Source organism: Oncorhynchus tshawytscha, linkage group LG12, assembly GCF_018296145.1.
Source record: "Oncorhynchus tshawytscha isolate Ot180627B linkage group LG12, Otsh_v2.0, whole genome shotgun sequence".
Classification (NCBI taxonomy): domain Eukaryota; kingdom Metazoa; phylum Chordata; class Actinopteri; order Salmoniformes; family Salmonidae; genus Oncorhynchus; species Oncorhynchus tshawytscha.
This window is the reverse complement of record NC_056440.1, coordinates 34,778,711-34,797,161: the sequence shown is the minus strand read 5'-3', so window position 1 is coordinate 34,797,161 and position 18,451 is coordinate 34,778,711. Positions and strand designations below refer to the sequence as shown.

At 42.4% G+C, this 18,451-nt stretch overlaps 2 protein-coding genes across 4 annotated transcripts; one reads left to right on the top strand and one right to left on the bottom strand.

Annotated features, from left to right (window-relative positions):
- Nucleotides 1–8,293: 8,293 nt before the first annotated feature.
- Nucleotides 8,294–15,559, top strand: LOC112263021 (HNF1 homeobox a). 3 transcript variants are annotated; one of them, XM_024438975.2, is made up of 10 exons: nt 8,294–8,850; nt 9,859–10,058; nt 10,808–10,988; nt 11,128–11,330; nt 11,536–11,681; nt 12,144–12,285; nt 12,494–12,667; nt 12,834–12,949; nt 13,112–13,196; nt 15,055–15,559. In XM_024438975.2, exons 1-10 carry the CDS (start codon nt 8,552–8,554, stop codon nt 15,153–15,155), a joined length of 1,647 nt encoding a protein of 548 aa, XP_024294743.1. In that variant the 5' UTR covers nt 8,294–8,551; the 3' UTR covers nt 15,156–15,559. The 3 variants fall into 3 exon arrangements, with proteins under 3 accessions (XP_024294743.1, XP_024294742.1, XP_024294744.1); XM_024438974.2 differs by having other exon boundaries at nt 15,012–15,559; XM_024438976.2 differs by lacking the exon at nt 15,055–15,559 and adding an exon at nt 14,417–14,457.
- LOC112263024 (protein CUSTOS) lies at nt 15,509–17,507 on the bottom strand. Its single transcript, XM_024438977.2, has 6 exons — nt 17,310–17,507; nt 17,094–17,124; nt 16,864–16,962; nt 16,655–16,716; nt 16,436–16,526; nt 15,509–16,248 (listed from the first exon to the last, which is right to left on the bottom strand). Exons 1-6 carry the CDS (start codon nt 17,437–17,439, stop codon nt 15,870–15,872), a joined length of 792 nt encoding a protein of 263 aa, XP_024294745.1. The 5' UTR covers nt 17,440–17,507; the 3' UTR covers nt 15,509–15,869.
- Nucleotides 17,508–18,451: the final 944 nt, after the last annotated feature.

The window sequence follows — 18,451 nt, the reverse complement described above, 5'->3', positions numbered from 1 at the left end:
AGCGGTACGCACATTTTACGCATGCTTATAAATACAAAAATGTGTTACAATTTGTAAAATAAACAAATAGAGATATCAATATATATTTTAGTTTGGGTAAATGATAATACTGTATGAAATCATTAGAATGATAATTTTTGTTGGTGTGAGCTAAAGATATTTCGTACCGGTTCAAGGTTTTAAACGAGGTACATACATACACTTATATATTCAAAAGTATGTGGACACCCCATTCAAATGAGTGGATTCGGCTATTTCAGCCACACCCGTTGCTGGCTGGTGTATAAAATCGAGCATACAACCATGCAATCTCGATAGATAAACATTGGCAATAGGCCTTACTTAAGAGCTCAGTGACTTTCAACATGACACCATCATAGGATGCCACCTTTCCAACAAGTCAGTTTGTAATATTTCTGCCCTGCTAGCGCTGCCCCGGTCAACTGTAAGTGCTGTTATTATGAAGTGGAAACGTCTAGGAGCAACAAAGGCTCAGCCACTGAGTGCTGAAGTGCGTAGCGCGTAAAAAATTATTAAAATGGCCTGTCCTCGGTGGCAACACTCGCTACCGAGTTGCAAACTGCCTCTGGAAGCAACTTCAGCACAATAACTGTTAATCGGGAGCTTCATGAAATGGGTTTCCATAGCTGAGAAGCCGCACACAAGCTTAAGATCCCCATACGCAATGCCTAGCGTCGGCTGGAGTGATGTAAAGCTCATCACCATTGGACACTTGAGCAGTGGAAACGTGTTCTCTGGAGTCATGAATCACGCTTCACCATCTGGCAGTCTGACAGGATGACTCTGGGTTTGGCAGATCCCAGGAGAACACTACATGCCCAGATGCATTGTGCCAACTGTAAAGTTTGGTGGAGGAGAAATAATAGTCTGGGTCTGTTTTTCATTGTGCAGGCTATGCCCCTTAGTTCCAATGAAGGGAAATCTTAATGCTACAACATACAATGACATTCTAGATGATTAAGTGCCTCCAACTTTGGCAACAGTTTGGGGAAGGCCCTTTCCTGTTTCAGCATTACAATGCCTGCATGCACAAAGCGAGGTCCATACAGAAATGGTTTGTCAAGATCAGCGTGGAAGAACTTGACTGGCCTGCACAGAACTAGGCAACAACATCTCCTCCCCGCTGATCCTCAACACTGGGGCCCCACAAGGGTGCGTTCTGAGCCCTCTCCTGTACTCCCTGTTCACCCACGACTGCGTGGCCACGCACGCCTCCAACTCAATCATCAAGTTTGCGGACGACACAACAGTGGTAGGCTTGATTACCAACAACGACGAGGCGGCCTACAGGGAGGAGGTGAGGGCCCTCGGAGTGTGGTGTCAGGAAAATAACCTCACACTCAACGTCAACAAAACTAAGGAGATGATTGTGGACTTCAGGAAACAGCAGAGGGAACACCCCCATCCACATCGATGGAACAGTAGTGGAGAGGGTAGCAAGTTTTAAGTTCCTCGGCATACACATCACAGACAAACTGAATTGGTCCACTCACACAGACAGCATCGTGAGGAAGGCGCAGCAGCGCCTCTTCAACCTCAGGAGGCTGAAGAAATTCGGCTTGTCACCAAAAGCACTCACAAACTTCTACAGATGCACAATCGAGAGCATCCTGGCGGGCTGTATCACCGCCTGGTATGGCAACTGCACCGCCCTCAACCGTAAGGCTCTCCAGAGGATAGTGAGGTCTGCACAACGCATCACCGGGGGCAAACTACCTGCCCTCCAGGACACCTACACCACCTGATGCTACAGGAAGGCCATAAAGATCATCAAAGACATCAACCACCCGAGCCACTGCCTGTTCACCCCGCTGTCATCCAGAAGGCGAGGTCAGTACAGGTGCATCAAAGCTGGGACCGAGAGACTGAAAAACAGCTTCTATCTCAAGGCCATCAGACTGTTAAACAGCCACCACTAACATTGAGTGGCTACTGCCAACACACTGTAAATGACACTGACTCTACTCCAGCCACTTTAATCATGGGAATTGATGGGAAATGATGTAAATATATCACTAGCCACTTTAAACAATGCTACCTTATATAATGTTACTTACCCTACATTATTCATCTCATATGCATACGTAGATACTGTACTCTATATCATCGACTGCATCCTTATGTAATACATGTATCACTAGCCACTTTAACTATGCCACTTGGTTTACATACTCATCTCATATGTATATACTGTACTCGATATCATCTACTGTATCTTGCCTATGCTGCTCTGTACCATCACTCATTCATATATCCTTATGTACATATTCTTTATCCCCTTACACTGTGTATAAGACAGTAGTTTTTTTGGAATTGTTAGTTAGATTACTTGTTCGTTATTACTGCATTGTCGGAACTAGAAGCACAAGCATTTCGCTACACTCGCATTAACATCTGCTAACCATGTGTATGTGACAAATAAAATTTGATTTGATTTGATTTTGAACTCTGACCTCAACCCCATCGAACATCAGTGACCGACCTCACTAATGCTCTTGTGGCTGAATGGAATCAAGTCCCCACAGCAAAGTTCCAACATCTAGTGGAAAGCCTTCCCAGAAGAGTGGAGGCTATAGCAGCAAAGGAGAGGACCAACTCTATATTAATGCCCATGATTTTGGGATGACGTTCAACGAGCAGGTGTCCACATACTTTTGGTCATGTAGTGAAATAGAAGTAGACATGTAACGTGTGCTACTATGCCTTCTGCCAAGAAGCCTGGACCTTTCTGGCACAATAGAGCTTTCCCAGTTACTGCATAACCACTGGACCGTGGTGGTTGTCTCCAGTCAATTGCAACAATGGTGGCAGTGATGGGATATTTAAAGAGTTCCTTGTCTTTTTGTAAGTGGGATTCAATCTGTAAGCATTGGGTATAACTTGTGTGCCCAGTCCTCAATGTATGAAAATTTACTGGCCTCTTCCAAGAGAATTTTCTAGTGCACAGGAGGTAGTGCACTTTCCCTATAACCTTTGGGGTTGCTGGTTCAAACCCCAATGTGGGTGCTCCCCTTCTATAGGTTTAATTGAGATTCTACAGGTACAGTGGGGCAAAAAACGATTTAGTCAGCCACCAATTGTGCAAGTTCTCCCACTTAAGAAGATGAGAGGCCTGTAATTTTCATCATAGGTACACTTCAACTATGACAGACAAAGTGAGAGAAAAAAAATCCAGAAAATCACATTGTAGGATTTTTAATGAATTTGGAAAACATTCAAACCTCTTCACTTTTTTCACATTTTGTTATGTTTACTGCCTTATTCTAAAATTGATTTTAAAAATCCTCAGCAATCTACACACAGTGTTCCATAATGACAAAATTAAAACAGATTTTTAGAAATGTTTGCAAATGTATGAGAAATAAAAATAAGTATTCAGACCCTTTGCTATGAGACTCGAAATGGAGCTCAGGTGCATCCTGTTAATATTGATCATCCTTGAGATGTTTCTAAAACTTGATTGGAGTCCACCTGTGGTAAATTCAATTGACTGGACATAATTCGGAAAGGAACACACCGGTCTATATAAGGTCCCACAGTTGACAGTACATGTCAGAGCAAAAACCAAGCCATGAGTACAAAGGTATTGTCCGTAGAGCTCTGAGACAGGATTGTGTCAAAGCACAGATCTGGGGAGGGTACCAAAACATTTCTGCAGCATTGAAGGTCCCCAAGAACACAGTGGCTTCTTATAATTCTAACATGGAAGAAGTTTGGAACCACCAAGACTCTTCCTAGAGCTGGCCGCCTGGCCAAACTGAGCAATCAGGGGAGAAGGGCCTTGGTCAGGGAGGTGACCAAGAACCCGATGATCACTCTGACAGAGCTCCAGAGTTCCTCTGTGGAGATGGGAGAACCTTCCAGAAGGGCAACCATCTCTGCAGCACTCCACCAATCAGGCCTTTATGGTAGAGTGGCCAGATGGAAGCCACTCCTCAGTAAAAGGCACCTAAAGGACTCTCAGACCATGAGAAACAAGATTCTCTGGTCTGATGAAACCAAGATTGAACTCTTTGGCCTGAATGCCAAGTGTCACGTCTGCAGGAAACCAGGCACCATTCCTACGGTAAAGCATGGTGGTGGCAGCATCATGCTGTGGGGATGTTTTTCAGCTGCAAGGACAGCGTCTAGTCAGGATCGAGGGATAGGTTAATGGAGCAGGGTAGAGAGAGATCCTTGATGAAAACCTGCTCAAGAGTGTTCAGGACCTCAGACTGGGGTGAAGGTTCACCTTCTAAAAGGCCAACAACCCTAAGCACAATGCCAAGACGCTTCGGGACAAGTCTCTGAATGTCCTTGATTGGCCAAGCCAGAGCCCAGACTTGAACCCGATCTAACATCTCTGGAGAGAACTGAAAATAGCTGTGCAGCAACGCTCCCCATCCAAAATGACAGAAATTGAGAGGATCTGCAAAGAACAATGGGAGAAACTACCAAAATACAGGTGTGCCAAGCTTGTAGTGGCATACCCATGAAAACTCGAGGCTGTAATTGCTGCCAAGGCTGCTTCAAAAGTACTGAGTAAAGAGTCTAAATACTTCTGTAAATGTGATAGTTTTTTTTATTTTCAATACATTTTGCAAAAATGTCAAACTTTTTTGCTTTGTCATTATGGAGTATTGTGTGTAGATTGATGAGGAAAAAACTATTTATATCAATTTTAGAATAAGTAAATGTAACAAAAAGGGGTCTGAATACTTTTCAAATGCACCGTAAACTGCTGCAACACTTTACAAGACATAGACAAGAAAATAAGTGACTAAGCTTGGTGAACATGACACCAAATTACGCTCAGACTAATCGAAATTGTATCCAACACTGTACAGATTACACATTTTGAATTCTATTTTGTTTGACAGTAGGTCATGTATAGCATTTAGTTATGTTACCTTATTGACAACTGCATTCCTAAATATTGAACAATGAAGCTAGCCTTGAAATATCTGCTCTCCATTTTCAATCAATCTCACAAAACATGCCATTGTACAGCTACAGTATAGGCCTTCATGAAAATGTGGAGTTTTTGGTCTACAAATAAAATGGATCAAGAAAATACAACTTTTGGGCTAGTTGATGTTCTTTGAAGGACAGATGTCATATCAGTGTCCACATTGTCTTAAACTGTGTGTCATTAGCCACATTCCACCCACAGTTATTAGAGTGAAGGCATAACGTATAAAGAAAAATCACGACAGCTGTGATGGAAACAGGAAGTTTCGGTACAATTGTATAAATTATGACCGATAATTCTTCACTCGACATAGTGGGATCTTTGTGCGTCTAAAATTAATTACGCTATACAAGAAACGGCGGTGGAAACGCCTTTATGCGCAAATATTAATATAATAACCATCATATCGAAGTACATTTACGATGATATGGTGTGTGGTCCTCTTACTAAGACTTGGGAAACCATGTAGTTTATTAGGCTACAGATGAAATAAGTTATGATGAACTTCACAGAGTAATGCAAGTGCACGGTGATGAGCTTGATGCTCCTTTCCAATAAATATTGAGGGTAATATGACTGCCGTTCCAGAAAAAGAAAATAATCTCATCATGAAGACTAGTCTACCCGCACTGTATCTGTTAGCTGTTGGCTAGAGCACATCTGTCAAGACCAGAGCAGACACATTTTCTATTTAACACAACAGTTTCTGTGACAAACTGATCGGTAGAGTCGAGAATGCAATGGAAACACATTGAATTTTAGATTTTTATTAGGTACATGAAAACTTAAGCAAAAAAAATACATTGTGTCTGCACTGTCATCACGTTCTGATTTCCTTTATCTGCAACAAGTCAGTTAAGTGGAAACACCACTGCTGGGAAAATGTGGAGATGTTCTTTATGCAGAGAATATTCACATGTAAATGTGTTACTAATTGGATGGAAACCTAGCTAGTCTCCAGGCATTGGTTCGCCTACACCTGAACAGTCCTGACACTAGCATCAGTAATCCAGTCGCTCACTCTAGCACAATCCACCCCCATACTCTAACCCGCTGACAAACTTCTGGGTCTTCAGTATTTCATTATTGCCAAAACCAGCTCCAGTTAATCTCCTCTCCCAACACATCATGTGACTTGTTAACCGATTGGAGGCCGATCACAATGTTACCTCAAAGAAACAGCCACTCAAATAATTCAAGCAATGGCAATGCATTAGCACCAATGCCTAGGGTGATAAAGGTGAACAATGTTGTTGATTCACATGCCTCCGAATGCCTGAGAGGGAACTTTGGAAAGTCTTTCAAATCTGTATTAACACTTCAAATAGACTAACCGTAACTACTGTATTGTCCTAGAAGCCTCTGGTTCTTCCGACTCCCCTTTACACACTCAGCTCATTCCATTAGGGGGTGCACTCTCAAAGTAAGCCGCTAAACGAACACCAGATGACAATAAGAATGAGAGACTGAACAAACACGCATTCACACTGCCTACTCAAGAATATGTGAAAGCTATGTCTATTGACTACTTATTTTTGTTCTGTTTATGGTAAGCTCCGTTTGTGTGTGAAGTGTCCATTAAGTTTATACTGGGTGAGCTGTTGGACATTTTTGGAGGCACACAGCCTCTCCTCCCTGCAGAGGAAACTACACAAATGTGGACAGTGCTTATTCGGGCAGGAACTAAGGGGTGTGTTAAATTTCTGCATGCATGATCAATGGGGTTGAATAGTATTGGAGGGGGGAGGGGGGTCTTGGGTGGCATGGACACAAGGCTGAAAGAGGAGGGGGCAGAAACGGAGGTTTGCTGACTAATGAGACTGAGGACAGCAGGGAAAATAGCAGTTCTGTTAGTGAGCTACTTTTCCAGTAAACAAAGTGTGGTTCTTTATTTCTAGAACAGAAGATACTGTAGGCTACTTACTAACACACTTTTTCTTTGATAATAAAATTACAACTTTATATTTACTTTCTCACACCAAATGCCTGCTAGAATGTGTGATATAATGAACTGTATGGGATTTAAATGCAGTACAGGCCACACTACCCTGTCTCCCTCACTGGGCTGTCCTCTGAACAGTGCAAATTCAGGCACAATTGGACTTAATTACAGGGCAGTAGAGTTTCAGAGAGATAGAGGGAGCCCTGTTCCCCCCTTTCATATACTGCACAATGCCATCTTCCCTAGTGTAGGGTGGGGTGAGGAAAGAGGCTGAACCGGAGGAAGCACAGGTAAAGAGAGAGAGAGCGTTATTGGAGATGAATCCACACTGCGAAAGCAATACCTACACAGCATAGCTACATTGCCACCTGTAGGGGTTCTTAAGTATTACTGATTTAGATGTACGCTTGAAGTTAGACAAAGTCATCTAGGATAATACAGAACAGACGTGTGATAGTAACGACCTGCGAGTCTGAAATATATGAAATCTTTAGCGAAAGCTTTGATGTGACATCTACGTCTGATGTAATCACAGGAGGTAAAGCACTTTCAATGAGACAGAGGAAGGAATGAATGAGAAGGGTTGGACAAAGGGAGGGGGGGATGCTTTTGTTTGGGTTTTATGGCCAGATTGTCTCCTGCTCTGGGAAAGTGAAAACCCAACCTTAGTTTAAGTTACCTGGGGGAGAAAAAGACCCAGGAAGAGGGTCAGAGGAAAGGTTAGGTGACTGTCAAGGGACAGCAGACATATTCAAGCGAGCAGAGAGAAACAGAACCCAAAGTCAGTGAACACTAGCAGGTGTTCTCAGGAATCTAAAAGCTACCTCTATCATACCTAGTCTTTCTAGAATGATGCAGTAGTGCCCTCTAGTGCTGTGCAGGACAACAGTTACTTTTAATTTCTCTGTCCAATTTATTCCAAACCGCTCAAAACACACCTATCAGGTTTTCATGATAAATGTTAAACTACAACATCCATTCCATTTGACCTTTGCATTACAATTGATTTGAAATAGAATAGCATAGTTATACTAACCATAAATTACATCAAGGCAGTCTAAAATATGCATTTTGCTGTTATCCTTTTTGGATCCTAAAACGAATGCCTATAAGTGTCATGGAGAATTGTGTCAGTTTAGAATATATAGAAAAATAAATATGCTAAGTTTTAATGTGCGTATTAAGATGCAGTTTGCTTATTTTTGTAACCTCACATATGTATTGCATTTGTGTGTTATACAGGAGGCTGTATGAATGTGCACTTTATTTTCATTAATAGTTTGACTGCACTTTGCTCACTGTTAGGGATGGACGGAGATGAGGACAAAGTTCACAGAAAGCGCATGGGGAGGAGGGGGAGGGAAAAAAATACCTTTTAAAGCATAACAGCAGGTGGAGGGCTAAAACCAGACAGCTCAGAACGGAACGAGGAGAAAAAGCAAACGGGGGAAAATGAAAGCAAACTTTCTCTATTCCTAAACTGAAGGACAGAAATGCAATGATTCCAGAAGCCAATTGCTCTGTTTTTTGTGTAAGCGCATGACTGCAGTGTGTCTGTGTTGGTGTGTGAGTGTGTGACCTGTGGCCTGCGTAGTCTGTGTGCTGTGTTAGTGAGGTAAAGATTAGGCAACAGCGTAATGGAGGGAGAGGAGAGGAAAGGAGAAGCAGGGCCCGGCCCTGGGCGTCTGTCTGCTCTCCAGGAGCAGCTGATCTGGGCTCTGCTGGGCTCTGGACTGTCCCGGGAGGTCCTGGTCCATGCCCTGGGAGAACTGGAGCGAGAGAGGGTCACCCCTGGAGCAGAGAAGGGGGACAGGGGGGATGGCGAGAGTTCGGAGGAGGGAGAAATGGATTTTCCACCCCCCATATTCCAGGAGCTGGAGGCCCTAGCCCCAGAGGAGGCAGCCAGACAGAGGGCTCTGGTCGACCAACTGCTTCAGTAAGTAGCTCCCAAATGTCTGCCATCCACCCTATCCTCCCCTTAACAACATATACAGTACATCAATCTCTTATAAAACCTCAAATATTAATACACAAACCCATACAACAACAACATAGCCATACCCCTTTGCTGTGCTATTATTCTCTCACTTTTAAAAAATAATGTCCAACTCATTTGTAAAAATAATAATCTTTAAAACAAATACGTGTTAGGGTGGTTACTTGATTCTGTTCTCCATTCTTTTTCTTCTCTGCTTTCTTTTCCTGTCGTTTTCTGACCAAGCAAAGGTTCCAGAGAGGACAAACAATTGACGGTTTTACCTGGCAGCATCCTTTCTACTCCCTTTCTTCGTCTTTCTCAAATTTAGTCCCCCTCTCCCCCTTCCTCCCTCGTTCTCCTGCTCCCTCTGAGATCTCTCTTGGCCTCTGAGGTGAATTTAAAGGAGGGTTCCTCCTTTCCTGGTTACTAATTACCCACCCCATCAGGTTTCTCTGTCCATTTAATGAATGAACTACATGCAATGGTTAAGATTAACAGAAATGTGCTATGTTTGTATGTGTGTTAGAACAGCTTGAGTGAATATGTACTACTATTTGGAAAAGCCCATTTCATTTCACCACATTTCAAACTACAACATATATCTCAAGATTATGGTTTAACTGGGCATTGTATTTAGCTAAAAGTTGGCTATTTTACAACACCTAGCATGAAAACACAACTTGACCAACCATGCCTTAGTATAAAATGCATCGAACATAGATAAAGCTTTTGTATGTTAATATACATAATACAAATGTTATGTACTATTGCTAGCCATCAAGGTTTGTGTTGCAGCAAGTAGGCTATCCATATCTTTATGGGTTTAAATTCCAGTGACCAGAGAGAGCTGGACTTTGCCCTGCTGTGCTTCCCCTTATCTCTTATTGTCAACATCCCTCTCTCCCTCCCCCTCTTTATGCATATGTGTTTTGTCTGTGTGTGTGTGTGTGTGTCTGTGTGTGATAGGGAGGATCCATGGCGCGTGGCAAAACTAGTGAAGAGCTACATGCAGCAGCATAACCTCCCCCAGAGAGAGGTGGTCGAGTCCACAGGCCTCAACCAGTCCCATCTCTCCCAGCACCTCAACAAAGGCACGCCCATGAAGAACCAGAAACGGGCTGCTCTATACAGCTGGTACGTCAGGAAGCAGGGCGAGATTAGCCAGCGTGAGTATTTGGCCAGCTGATGAGCTGACCCTGCCTTTACTGCACTACAGTATGACATTACAGTCTGGACTCTGAAGTGTAACATTTATAATAGGTCAAATCATGACTACCTCATTCATTAATATTCACAATACATTGCCATAAATCTATACGGTTTTGGGGATTGGGAGCTCTTACACAAGACTGAATCTCAGGATGCGAAGAACAATTATGTCAACGGATCTTTCTTACTCGTCTTTCTCATTCTATGTCCTTCCTTATATCCACTTCCTGGAAAAGTTTCAAATAGCTTTGACATTGGCAAACTTTCCATTCAAACCATGTAAGGAAAGTGTGGTCTCCTGCTGTGTTTTCCCAATGATAGCGAAATCACAATCCCCTGTACCCCAATCCTTAGACGGGTAAATCCATCATGATACAGTATTCAATATGTCTATCAACTGTAAACAACTATGGAGGCCCACTGGTCACTGTGAGTCAAATATAGACATGTAAGGTAACGTGATACTGTCCACTTTCACATTCCATGTGTAGAGAGACACACAATCTGCATGTCCTACACTCACACACACACGTTGCATTGCAAATGATCTCAAACGCTAATACAAAAACAGATTCCTGTGAATTAGCCCTATTGTTTTAAAGATAGTATTGTTTTATCTGAATAATTAACAATACTGATATAACAATATGGATACTATATCAATACAAAAGTCTACAAATATGCTTTCACTGACCACCCCATGCAGAGTTTACTAATGCCAGGCATGCCCTTGGGTCTGGAGAGGAGCAGGGAGAGGATGTGAGGAAGGGACGTAGGAACAGGTTCAAATGGGGACCCGCCTCCCAGCAAATCCTCTTCCACGCCTATGAACGACAGAGGAACCCAAGCAAAGAGGAGAGAGAGGGATTAGTGGAGGAGTGTAACAGGTGAGAGAGAGGGGAGAGGTCAGCTAAAACAGGAAATGTTCCCAGTTCCAGTGCAATGGAGGAACTGCCCCTGTCATTTTAGAGTGTCCCCCTTTAAAGATGTTTCTCTTGCTCTGGGCCCTCTCTGGCTCTCCCTCAGGGCTGAGTGTCTTCAGAGGGGTGTGTCTCCGTCCCAGCTGGCTGGCCTGGGCTCTAACCTGGTGACAGAGGTACGAGTGTACAACTGGTTCGCTAACCGCCGCAAGGAGGAGGCCTTCCGCCATAAACTGGCTCTTGATATGCCTTACAACAGCCAATCAGCAAGCTCCACCAACCACACACTCTCACACAGCCCTGAGCAAGGTAACACTCACCCTCACCAAAGTGAATCAAAATATAATTTCATTTAATCCACAAAGAGCATAATTCATCATTAGTGTGGTCATCAGATGTTGCTTATGTACTATTTTCAGTGCCCTTATACAGAGGAACAGAGCCAAGACTGACAGGGTGCAGCATTCCCTCCTCCCAGGAAACACCTTATCCTAACAGGCTTCCTCTCTTCCAGGCATGAAGTATAGCCAGCAAATCACATGTGACAATCTGGGGTCATCGAGGGGTCACAATGGAGACAGAGGCTTGGGGGGCCGCCTGGCCAGCCCCATTCAACTGGAGCCCAGCCACACACTCCTGGAAACACACCATCACAAACCAGTGAGATCACCTACCATATTATCATTCACCATATCTCACCTCGACACACATTGTTATAATCCCCATTACACCATCACAAACCAGTGAGATCGGAGCAAACAACCCTCTCATTGTCACTCATTGTCAACCAGAGATCAGCAACTATGATCACATAATCCCAATCATCACATTACACTGATTAGTAACTACAAAACACAGTGTGATCACAAACCATTATTCCACAAACCATATTACATCATAATAAGCTAATGACATCACAAACCATATTACATCGTTATATAAGACCATGAGGTCGCTAACCATATATCATCATGTAATGCAGTGAAATCCCAAGCCATATCACATTAAACTAGTGAGATCATAGATTACGTCACGTCATCATAAACCTTTGGGTATACAAAGCATCTCAATCCTCACAAGAATCCATGGCTGTGGTTCTGCCACCAACTTTCCCCATCTCAGGTATCAGGTGGTGGCCCCTTGCCCCCAGTCAGCACCCTGACATCACTGCACAGTCTGTCTTCCTCGCCTGCTCCCCACCATGGACTCATCATGACCTCCCTGCCCAGCGTCATGAGTCTGGGAGAGTCCTCTCTCCTCATAGGTAACCGATTCTACACACAGTCCCCTTCACTCAAACAGCTCTAAGTCAGAGCATAGTTATTTTTAAAACGGTCATTTCAAAACATATCCACTGTATTGTATCTTATCCTTTTCCAGTGATGATCAGAAAGTTGTCAGATATAAAAAACAACTGACATTAACAAAGTAGCCTAGCATAATCCATGTTTTCCTGGCCTGTTGCTCAACAGGTCAAACCGTACCTGTCATCAACAACGTGGGAGGCGGGTTCACCACCCTTCAGCCAATCTCTTTCCAGCAGCAGCTTCATTCCACTTCCCAGCAGCAACTCACACAGCAGTTCCAGAGTCACATGGGCCACCACAGTCCTTTCATGGCAACCATGACACAGCTTCCATGTCACAGTAAGGCCACAGTGGCAGCATGTTTACTCCTTCATTTGCCCTTTGACAGAAATATAATATGTGAAACAAGGAATGAGTGAGAGCAACCTAATAGAACTAGAACTGCTAGAACTAAGGAGGGTTTCATAAAGTATCCATGCACCTGCTCTCAATTTCTCCATTGCAGTGTACAGCAAGTCTGATATGTCCCACTACCCTCCGTCCAGCCTACTGTCCCAAGCAATGGTCATCACTGACAGCAGCAGCCTTGGAACACTGACCAGTCTAACCACAGTCAGACAGGTACTATGATTCCAAACATTCACCTAAAATGAAAGTGATGCCATTAATAATCAGTTGCATAGGTCTGAGTATACAAGTACAGAAAAGTCTAGACTCACTAGCTAATGATCAGTAGTAGTATTAATGTGGGTTGAATCTGCTAAGGACTTTTGCATTGGTTAGATTCTGACCACAGACCCTGAGGAGCAGACAGACCAACAAATCCAGGAGGACTCCCTACACCTGCAGTCCCCTTCACCTGTGCCAGGTAAGATGAATCATGTTACTCCAAGTGTAGACTTTTTCCCAAAAGATGCCGTTTCTTACACTACACTAAAGGGGAGACTGAAGACATCTAAAAAAGCTACTAAGTGTGTAACACATACAGTACCAGTCAAAAGTTGACACACCTACTCATTCCAGGGTTTTTCTTTATTTTTACTATTTTCTACATTGTAGAATAATAGTGAAGTCATCAAAACATTAAATAGTATATATGCAATCATGTAGTAACCAAAAAAAAGTGTTCAACAAAACATTTATTTTCTATTTGAGATTCTTCAAAGTAGCCACCCTTTGCCTTGATGACAGCTTTGCACACGCTTGGCATTCTCTCAACCAGCTTCATGAGGTAGTCACCAGGAATTAATTTCAATTAAACAGGTGTGCCTTGTTAAAAGTTAATTTGTGGAATTTCTTACTTTCTCAATGTGTTTGAGTCAATCAGTTGTGTTGTGACAAGGTAGGGGTGGTATATATAAGAAAGACCCATTTGGTAAAATACCAAGTCCATATTAAGGCAAGAACAGCTCAAATAAGCAAAGAGAAACAACAGACCATTATTTTAAGACATGAAGGTCAGTCAACCCAGAAAATGTCAAGAACTTTGAAAGTTTCTTCAAGTGCAGTCGCAAAAACCATCAAACACTATGATGAAACTGGCTCTCATGAGGACCACCACTGGAAAGGAAGACCCAGAGTTACCTCTGCTGCAGAGGATAAGTTCATTAAAAAGTTACCAGCCTCAGAAATTGCAGCCCAAATAAATTCTTCAGAGTTCAAGTAACTGACACATCTCAACATCAACTGTTCAGAGTTGACTCTGAATCAGGCCTTCATGGTCAAATTCCTGCAAAGAAACCACTACTAAAGGACACCAATAATAATAAGAGACTTGCTTGGGCCATTAGACCGGTGGAAATCTGTCTGTTGGTCTGATGAGGACAAATTTGAGATTTTTTGGTTCCAACTGCCGTCTTTGTGAGACGCAGAGTAGGTGAAAGGACGAACTCTGCATGTGTGGTTCCCACCGTGAAGCATGGAGGTGGTGGTGTGATGGCGTGGGGTTGCTTTTCTGGTGACAATGTCAGTGATTTAGTATTTAGAATTCAAAGCACACTTAACCAGCATGGCTACCACAGCATTCTGCAGTGATACGCCATCCCATCTGGTTTGCGCTTAGTGGGACTATCATTTGTTTTTCAACAGGACAATGACCCAAAACACACCTCCAGGCTGTGTAAGGGCTATTTTACCAAGAAGGAGGAGTGCTGCATCAGATGACCTGGCCTCCACAATCACCCGACCTCAACACCATTGAGATGATTTGAACCGCAGAGTGAAGGAAAAGCAGCCAACAAGTGATCAGCATATGTGGGAACTCCTTCAAGACTTTTGGAAAAGCATTCCAGGTGACTACCTCGTGAAGCTGGTTGAGAGAAGGCAAAGCTGTCAAGGCAAAGGGTGGATACTTTGAAGAATCTAAAAATCTATTTTGATTTGTTTAACACTTCTTGGTTACTACATGATTCCATGTGTTATTTCATAGTTTTGATGTCTTCAATATGATTCTATAATGTAGAAAATAATAAAAAATAAAGAAAACATCTTGAATGAGTAGGTGTGTCCAACCTTATAACTGGTACTGTACTGCAAAGTCATCTTAATACAGCTAGATAGTAGTAAATATAACCCATGGTATTCTCTAGTTGCCAGTCAAAATAGGGCACTTTAAATGCAGGGTTGTAATTGGAATGACAGTAGAGAAACTGGAAATTAATAACTTACCGTCTGTCTTTCTTAGTTTCCTCTGGGAATTTACAGCTGTATCCTCCATCTCAATCTAGTGAAACTCATCCACCTCACCGCCTCTCCTCTTCGCCAGCAGACATCAACTCCTACATTCCTGCACAGATGGTCTCTACCGCACAGTAGCAACAGAATATAACCACTGTGTAATGTGAAGGGGTGGGAGTAGAGGGTGGGTGAAACAAAATAGTTTTTACAGTAAGTAGAGAACTGTAATAGAGATGTAATGCAAATTCTCCAAAGCTACTTCTGCAGTAAAATTTTCCAGAGAAACTATAACTCATTCTGCTAGATACATAAATCCAGGACAGACTCACTGCCAGTTATCAGTCTCGTCACTTGAATTAGCAGCCTTACTATTAAAGAACGTTGTACTCAGTGTCAGTCTGCTGATCTGAGGTCAGAGATGAACCATTAGAAACAACCACATCTAAATCCATGCAAACAGAGAACGCTGAGCGATTGATCCCCGTTTTACAATAAACATGTATATTATCAATAGAAAAAAGTGTTTTAATAAAAATGCTCTCAGAATTCTTGACATCAGTGTAAACTGCTTTCTTTACAAAACAAGGCATAGCACTGATTGTGTTCTGGGCAGAGAAAAAAAATGTCATAAAATATCTGGTGAGACTTACAGTATTCCACATTTCTGAAAGAACATATTCCATTCCAGAAAATAACAAACTACAAAGTAGTACAACATTGCAGTGATTATTTAAAGAAAATAACCGTGTATGACCTGAACATGTTATAATGAATGCTAAGAACCCCAAGCTACAACAGGTTAACAGTTCTTACAAGCATGGAACTGCCAATATCCCAAATCACAACAAGTGAGTCCAGAAGTCTCTCAGTGCTTTTCTACTTCCTCTTCCACCCTTTCATCTGTGCCTTTTTGTTTCTTTTTCTTCTTCTTGACCTTCAGCGGTAGACTATCCTCCTCGGGGCTCTTGTGGTCCTCCTCCATTTTAGCATAAGATAAGGCTTCTCCACAGTTCTCAACCTCGCGAGGAGCTGTCATTTTCTTATTTTTCTCTGGGACAGGGCTGTTATTACTGTGCTCTCCTTCCTGAACCTTGTATTTCTTCTTCTTCTTCTTCTTCAATTTATCTGAGCTGAGGGACTCTGGCAGGGAAGGTGTAACTGCGCTGGGGAGAGCAGATGATAGGAGGTCTGTAACTGACACGGCCGCCTCTCTCAGTCTCATCTCCAGCTCACTGTCACTGTCACTAGGAGAAAATTGCAGAAACAAACTTACGGTTTATTACAGTAGTATTACAATATGAGATACAGGAATACTTCAATCATGCAATGCTACTGTAAGGATTCCTTCCCAAAGTAGTTATGAAGGTGACATCAAACCACCTCACACATCCCCAAGATTAAAAGGTCATGCCTACATAGAACAAGCATCACCTTGAGCTGGGGACGGGCCGACGCCTTACAGGGGGAGGAGGGGGATCAATGGTAAACTCTCCTGGGACAGATGTAGTGAACAGCCGGAAACCTTTAAAATAAATCAAGAAAAAAGATCAAGACCACACACAGCATTTATATCGCATCATATTTGACATCATACAGTTCGTAACTACTGCATTAGTTTCAATGTAAAACAATTTCTGGATAAACCCTCACCTTCATATTTGGTTGACTGTGTGCAGGGTTTTGTTGTTTCTGCAGATATCACTGAAATGCAACTGAATATCAAATTGCATAGTTAGATTAAAGTTGGCGACTGAAAAGTTGATAGGTGGAGGTAACACGAGGCAAAGGTTAAACGTAGCTATAATAGTAAAACTGATCTTTCATTAACATTTTCCCATGACAAAGAAGAAATACTGTACCTGTCAAGTATAGCACCTAATTTCTTTGCAACGTGCGCACGGAACTCCGGAGTCGTCTGAAGCTCGTTCCCATCATGTTCATGTTTAGATACAGCCACACTGTTGACCATAGTATTACATAAAACACGATTGTTCTGGCGAAGCCAAACGTGAGGCAGAACCTCTATGCATGATGGTGAGTCATAATACAGAGGGGATAGCGTGCCATTCAGAGAAAAATAACAACTTACCGACGGGATAACTTCCCATTGCTTTCCCCATCTAAAACAACAGTCGTTACATTACTGTTAAGACTTTGCTGCTGTTTTGGGGTAAGATAGTTTAGTGTGTGAAATCTTTAGCCAGCGAGCAAATCTATCTCCCACCCCACATTTGTTGTTGACTAGCATTAGCTAGCTAAGTTACATCCTGTAGCTAAAGCAAAATGTTATTTAGGCTGAATTTACCTGCCGTGTTGGTATTGTGTGTACCATCAATTCCATACGTGCCAAAACTCCAAGCTGCTTCCTTAAACTTTTCCAGATCTTCATCTTCACTGCTTGAGTCTTCAACCATCGTTCCAACTGGGGCTGACATGTTGGATCAAGTACATTTGCGGCTACATAGCAATGCAATATGGGTAATGAAGTCTTTCGGGGGAGAAATGTCCGCCACAGTTAGTGTAGTGAGAGAGTTTGAGTGAATTTAAGCCAAAATGTATACAGAACATCTGTTCAATTTTTTATTCCCCCCTCTCCTGGCAGTATATCATCTTTGAGAAACAGAAACATTTAACGGAACATAAAAGGCAATGTTAGGAGGGCTTTCTAGTTCTACTTCACCAAGTCTATGGTCCCTGAGTCTATGGTCCCTGAAATGTAACATTCAAAAGACAGTAATCTTTGTAGTAATGTTGAATAAAAATCTCACTGTGAAATTTGTCTTTCCTAAAACACATTCATCAATAAATAAATGTACAATATGCTCAATAAATTCAAAGGGGTTCCAGTTTACACAGTATGTTGGTCCAACTTCAAGAGTGAAAAATGATATCAGTAGCAACCGTGTTGTAAAAGACATAATTGGTGTTAATTTGTTGGTACTATTAGGAAACAAAATGGTGGCTGCTATCACAGACCTTCCATCAGTAAAGGTAAAGAACAGACATCACAAGTCTCTAAAGTGGTTAACATAACAGCCACATCATCATACATACCACAGGAGCTATCACGGGCTCGTGATAGGCTGGAGCAGAATGAGTGGAACAGTATCAAACACATGGTTTCCATTCGTGCTGTTCCAGCCATTATTTTGAACCGTCCTCCCCTCAGCAGCCTCCACTGATACATACCTTCCACTTGTCATTATGAACTGTATAGTTATAATTTCATAACTAACCTCTTGTGGACAAAGGAAACGGCGAGAATATGTCGAAACTCACGTACAATTATGTGATTACGAGCAGCAGGATTGGGTTGAGGTGGTTCTTAAATTGGTGCTGTGATTTTAAAGCCTGTGTGTGGATGATAAGCGGTTTCCACTACATTCCACAAATACAAACTCAAAATTGTCTATCATAAATATTAATGAAAACAAAAAATGTGCTTTG

Coding starts and splice junctions, on each gene's coding strand:
- LOC112263024 (XM_024438977.2), bottom strand. CDS start 17,439: ATGTCAGCCCCAGTTGGAACGATGGTTGAAGACTCAAGCAGTGAAGAT. Junction 17,125..17,309: donor ACACAATACCAACACGGCAG/GTAAATTCAGCC, acceptor CTGTTGTTTTAG/ATGGGGAAAGCAATGGGAAG. Junction 16,717..16,863: donor TTAGGTGCTATACTTGACAG/GTACAGTATTTC, acceptor TTTGATATTCAG/TTGCATTTCAGTGATATCTG.
- LOC112263021 (XM_024438974.2), top strand. CDS start 8,552: ATGGAGGGAGAGGAGAGGAAAGGAGAAGCAGGGCCCGGCCCTGGGCGT. Junction 10,989..11,127: donor TTAGTGGAGGAGTGTAACAG/GTGAGAGAGAGG, acceptor GCTCTCCCTCAG/GGCTGAGTGTCTTCAGAGGG. Junction 11,331..11,535: donor CTCACACAGCCCTGAGCAAG/GTAACACTCACC, acceptor CCTCTCTTCCAG/GCATGAAGTATAGCCAGCAA.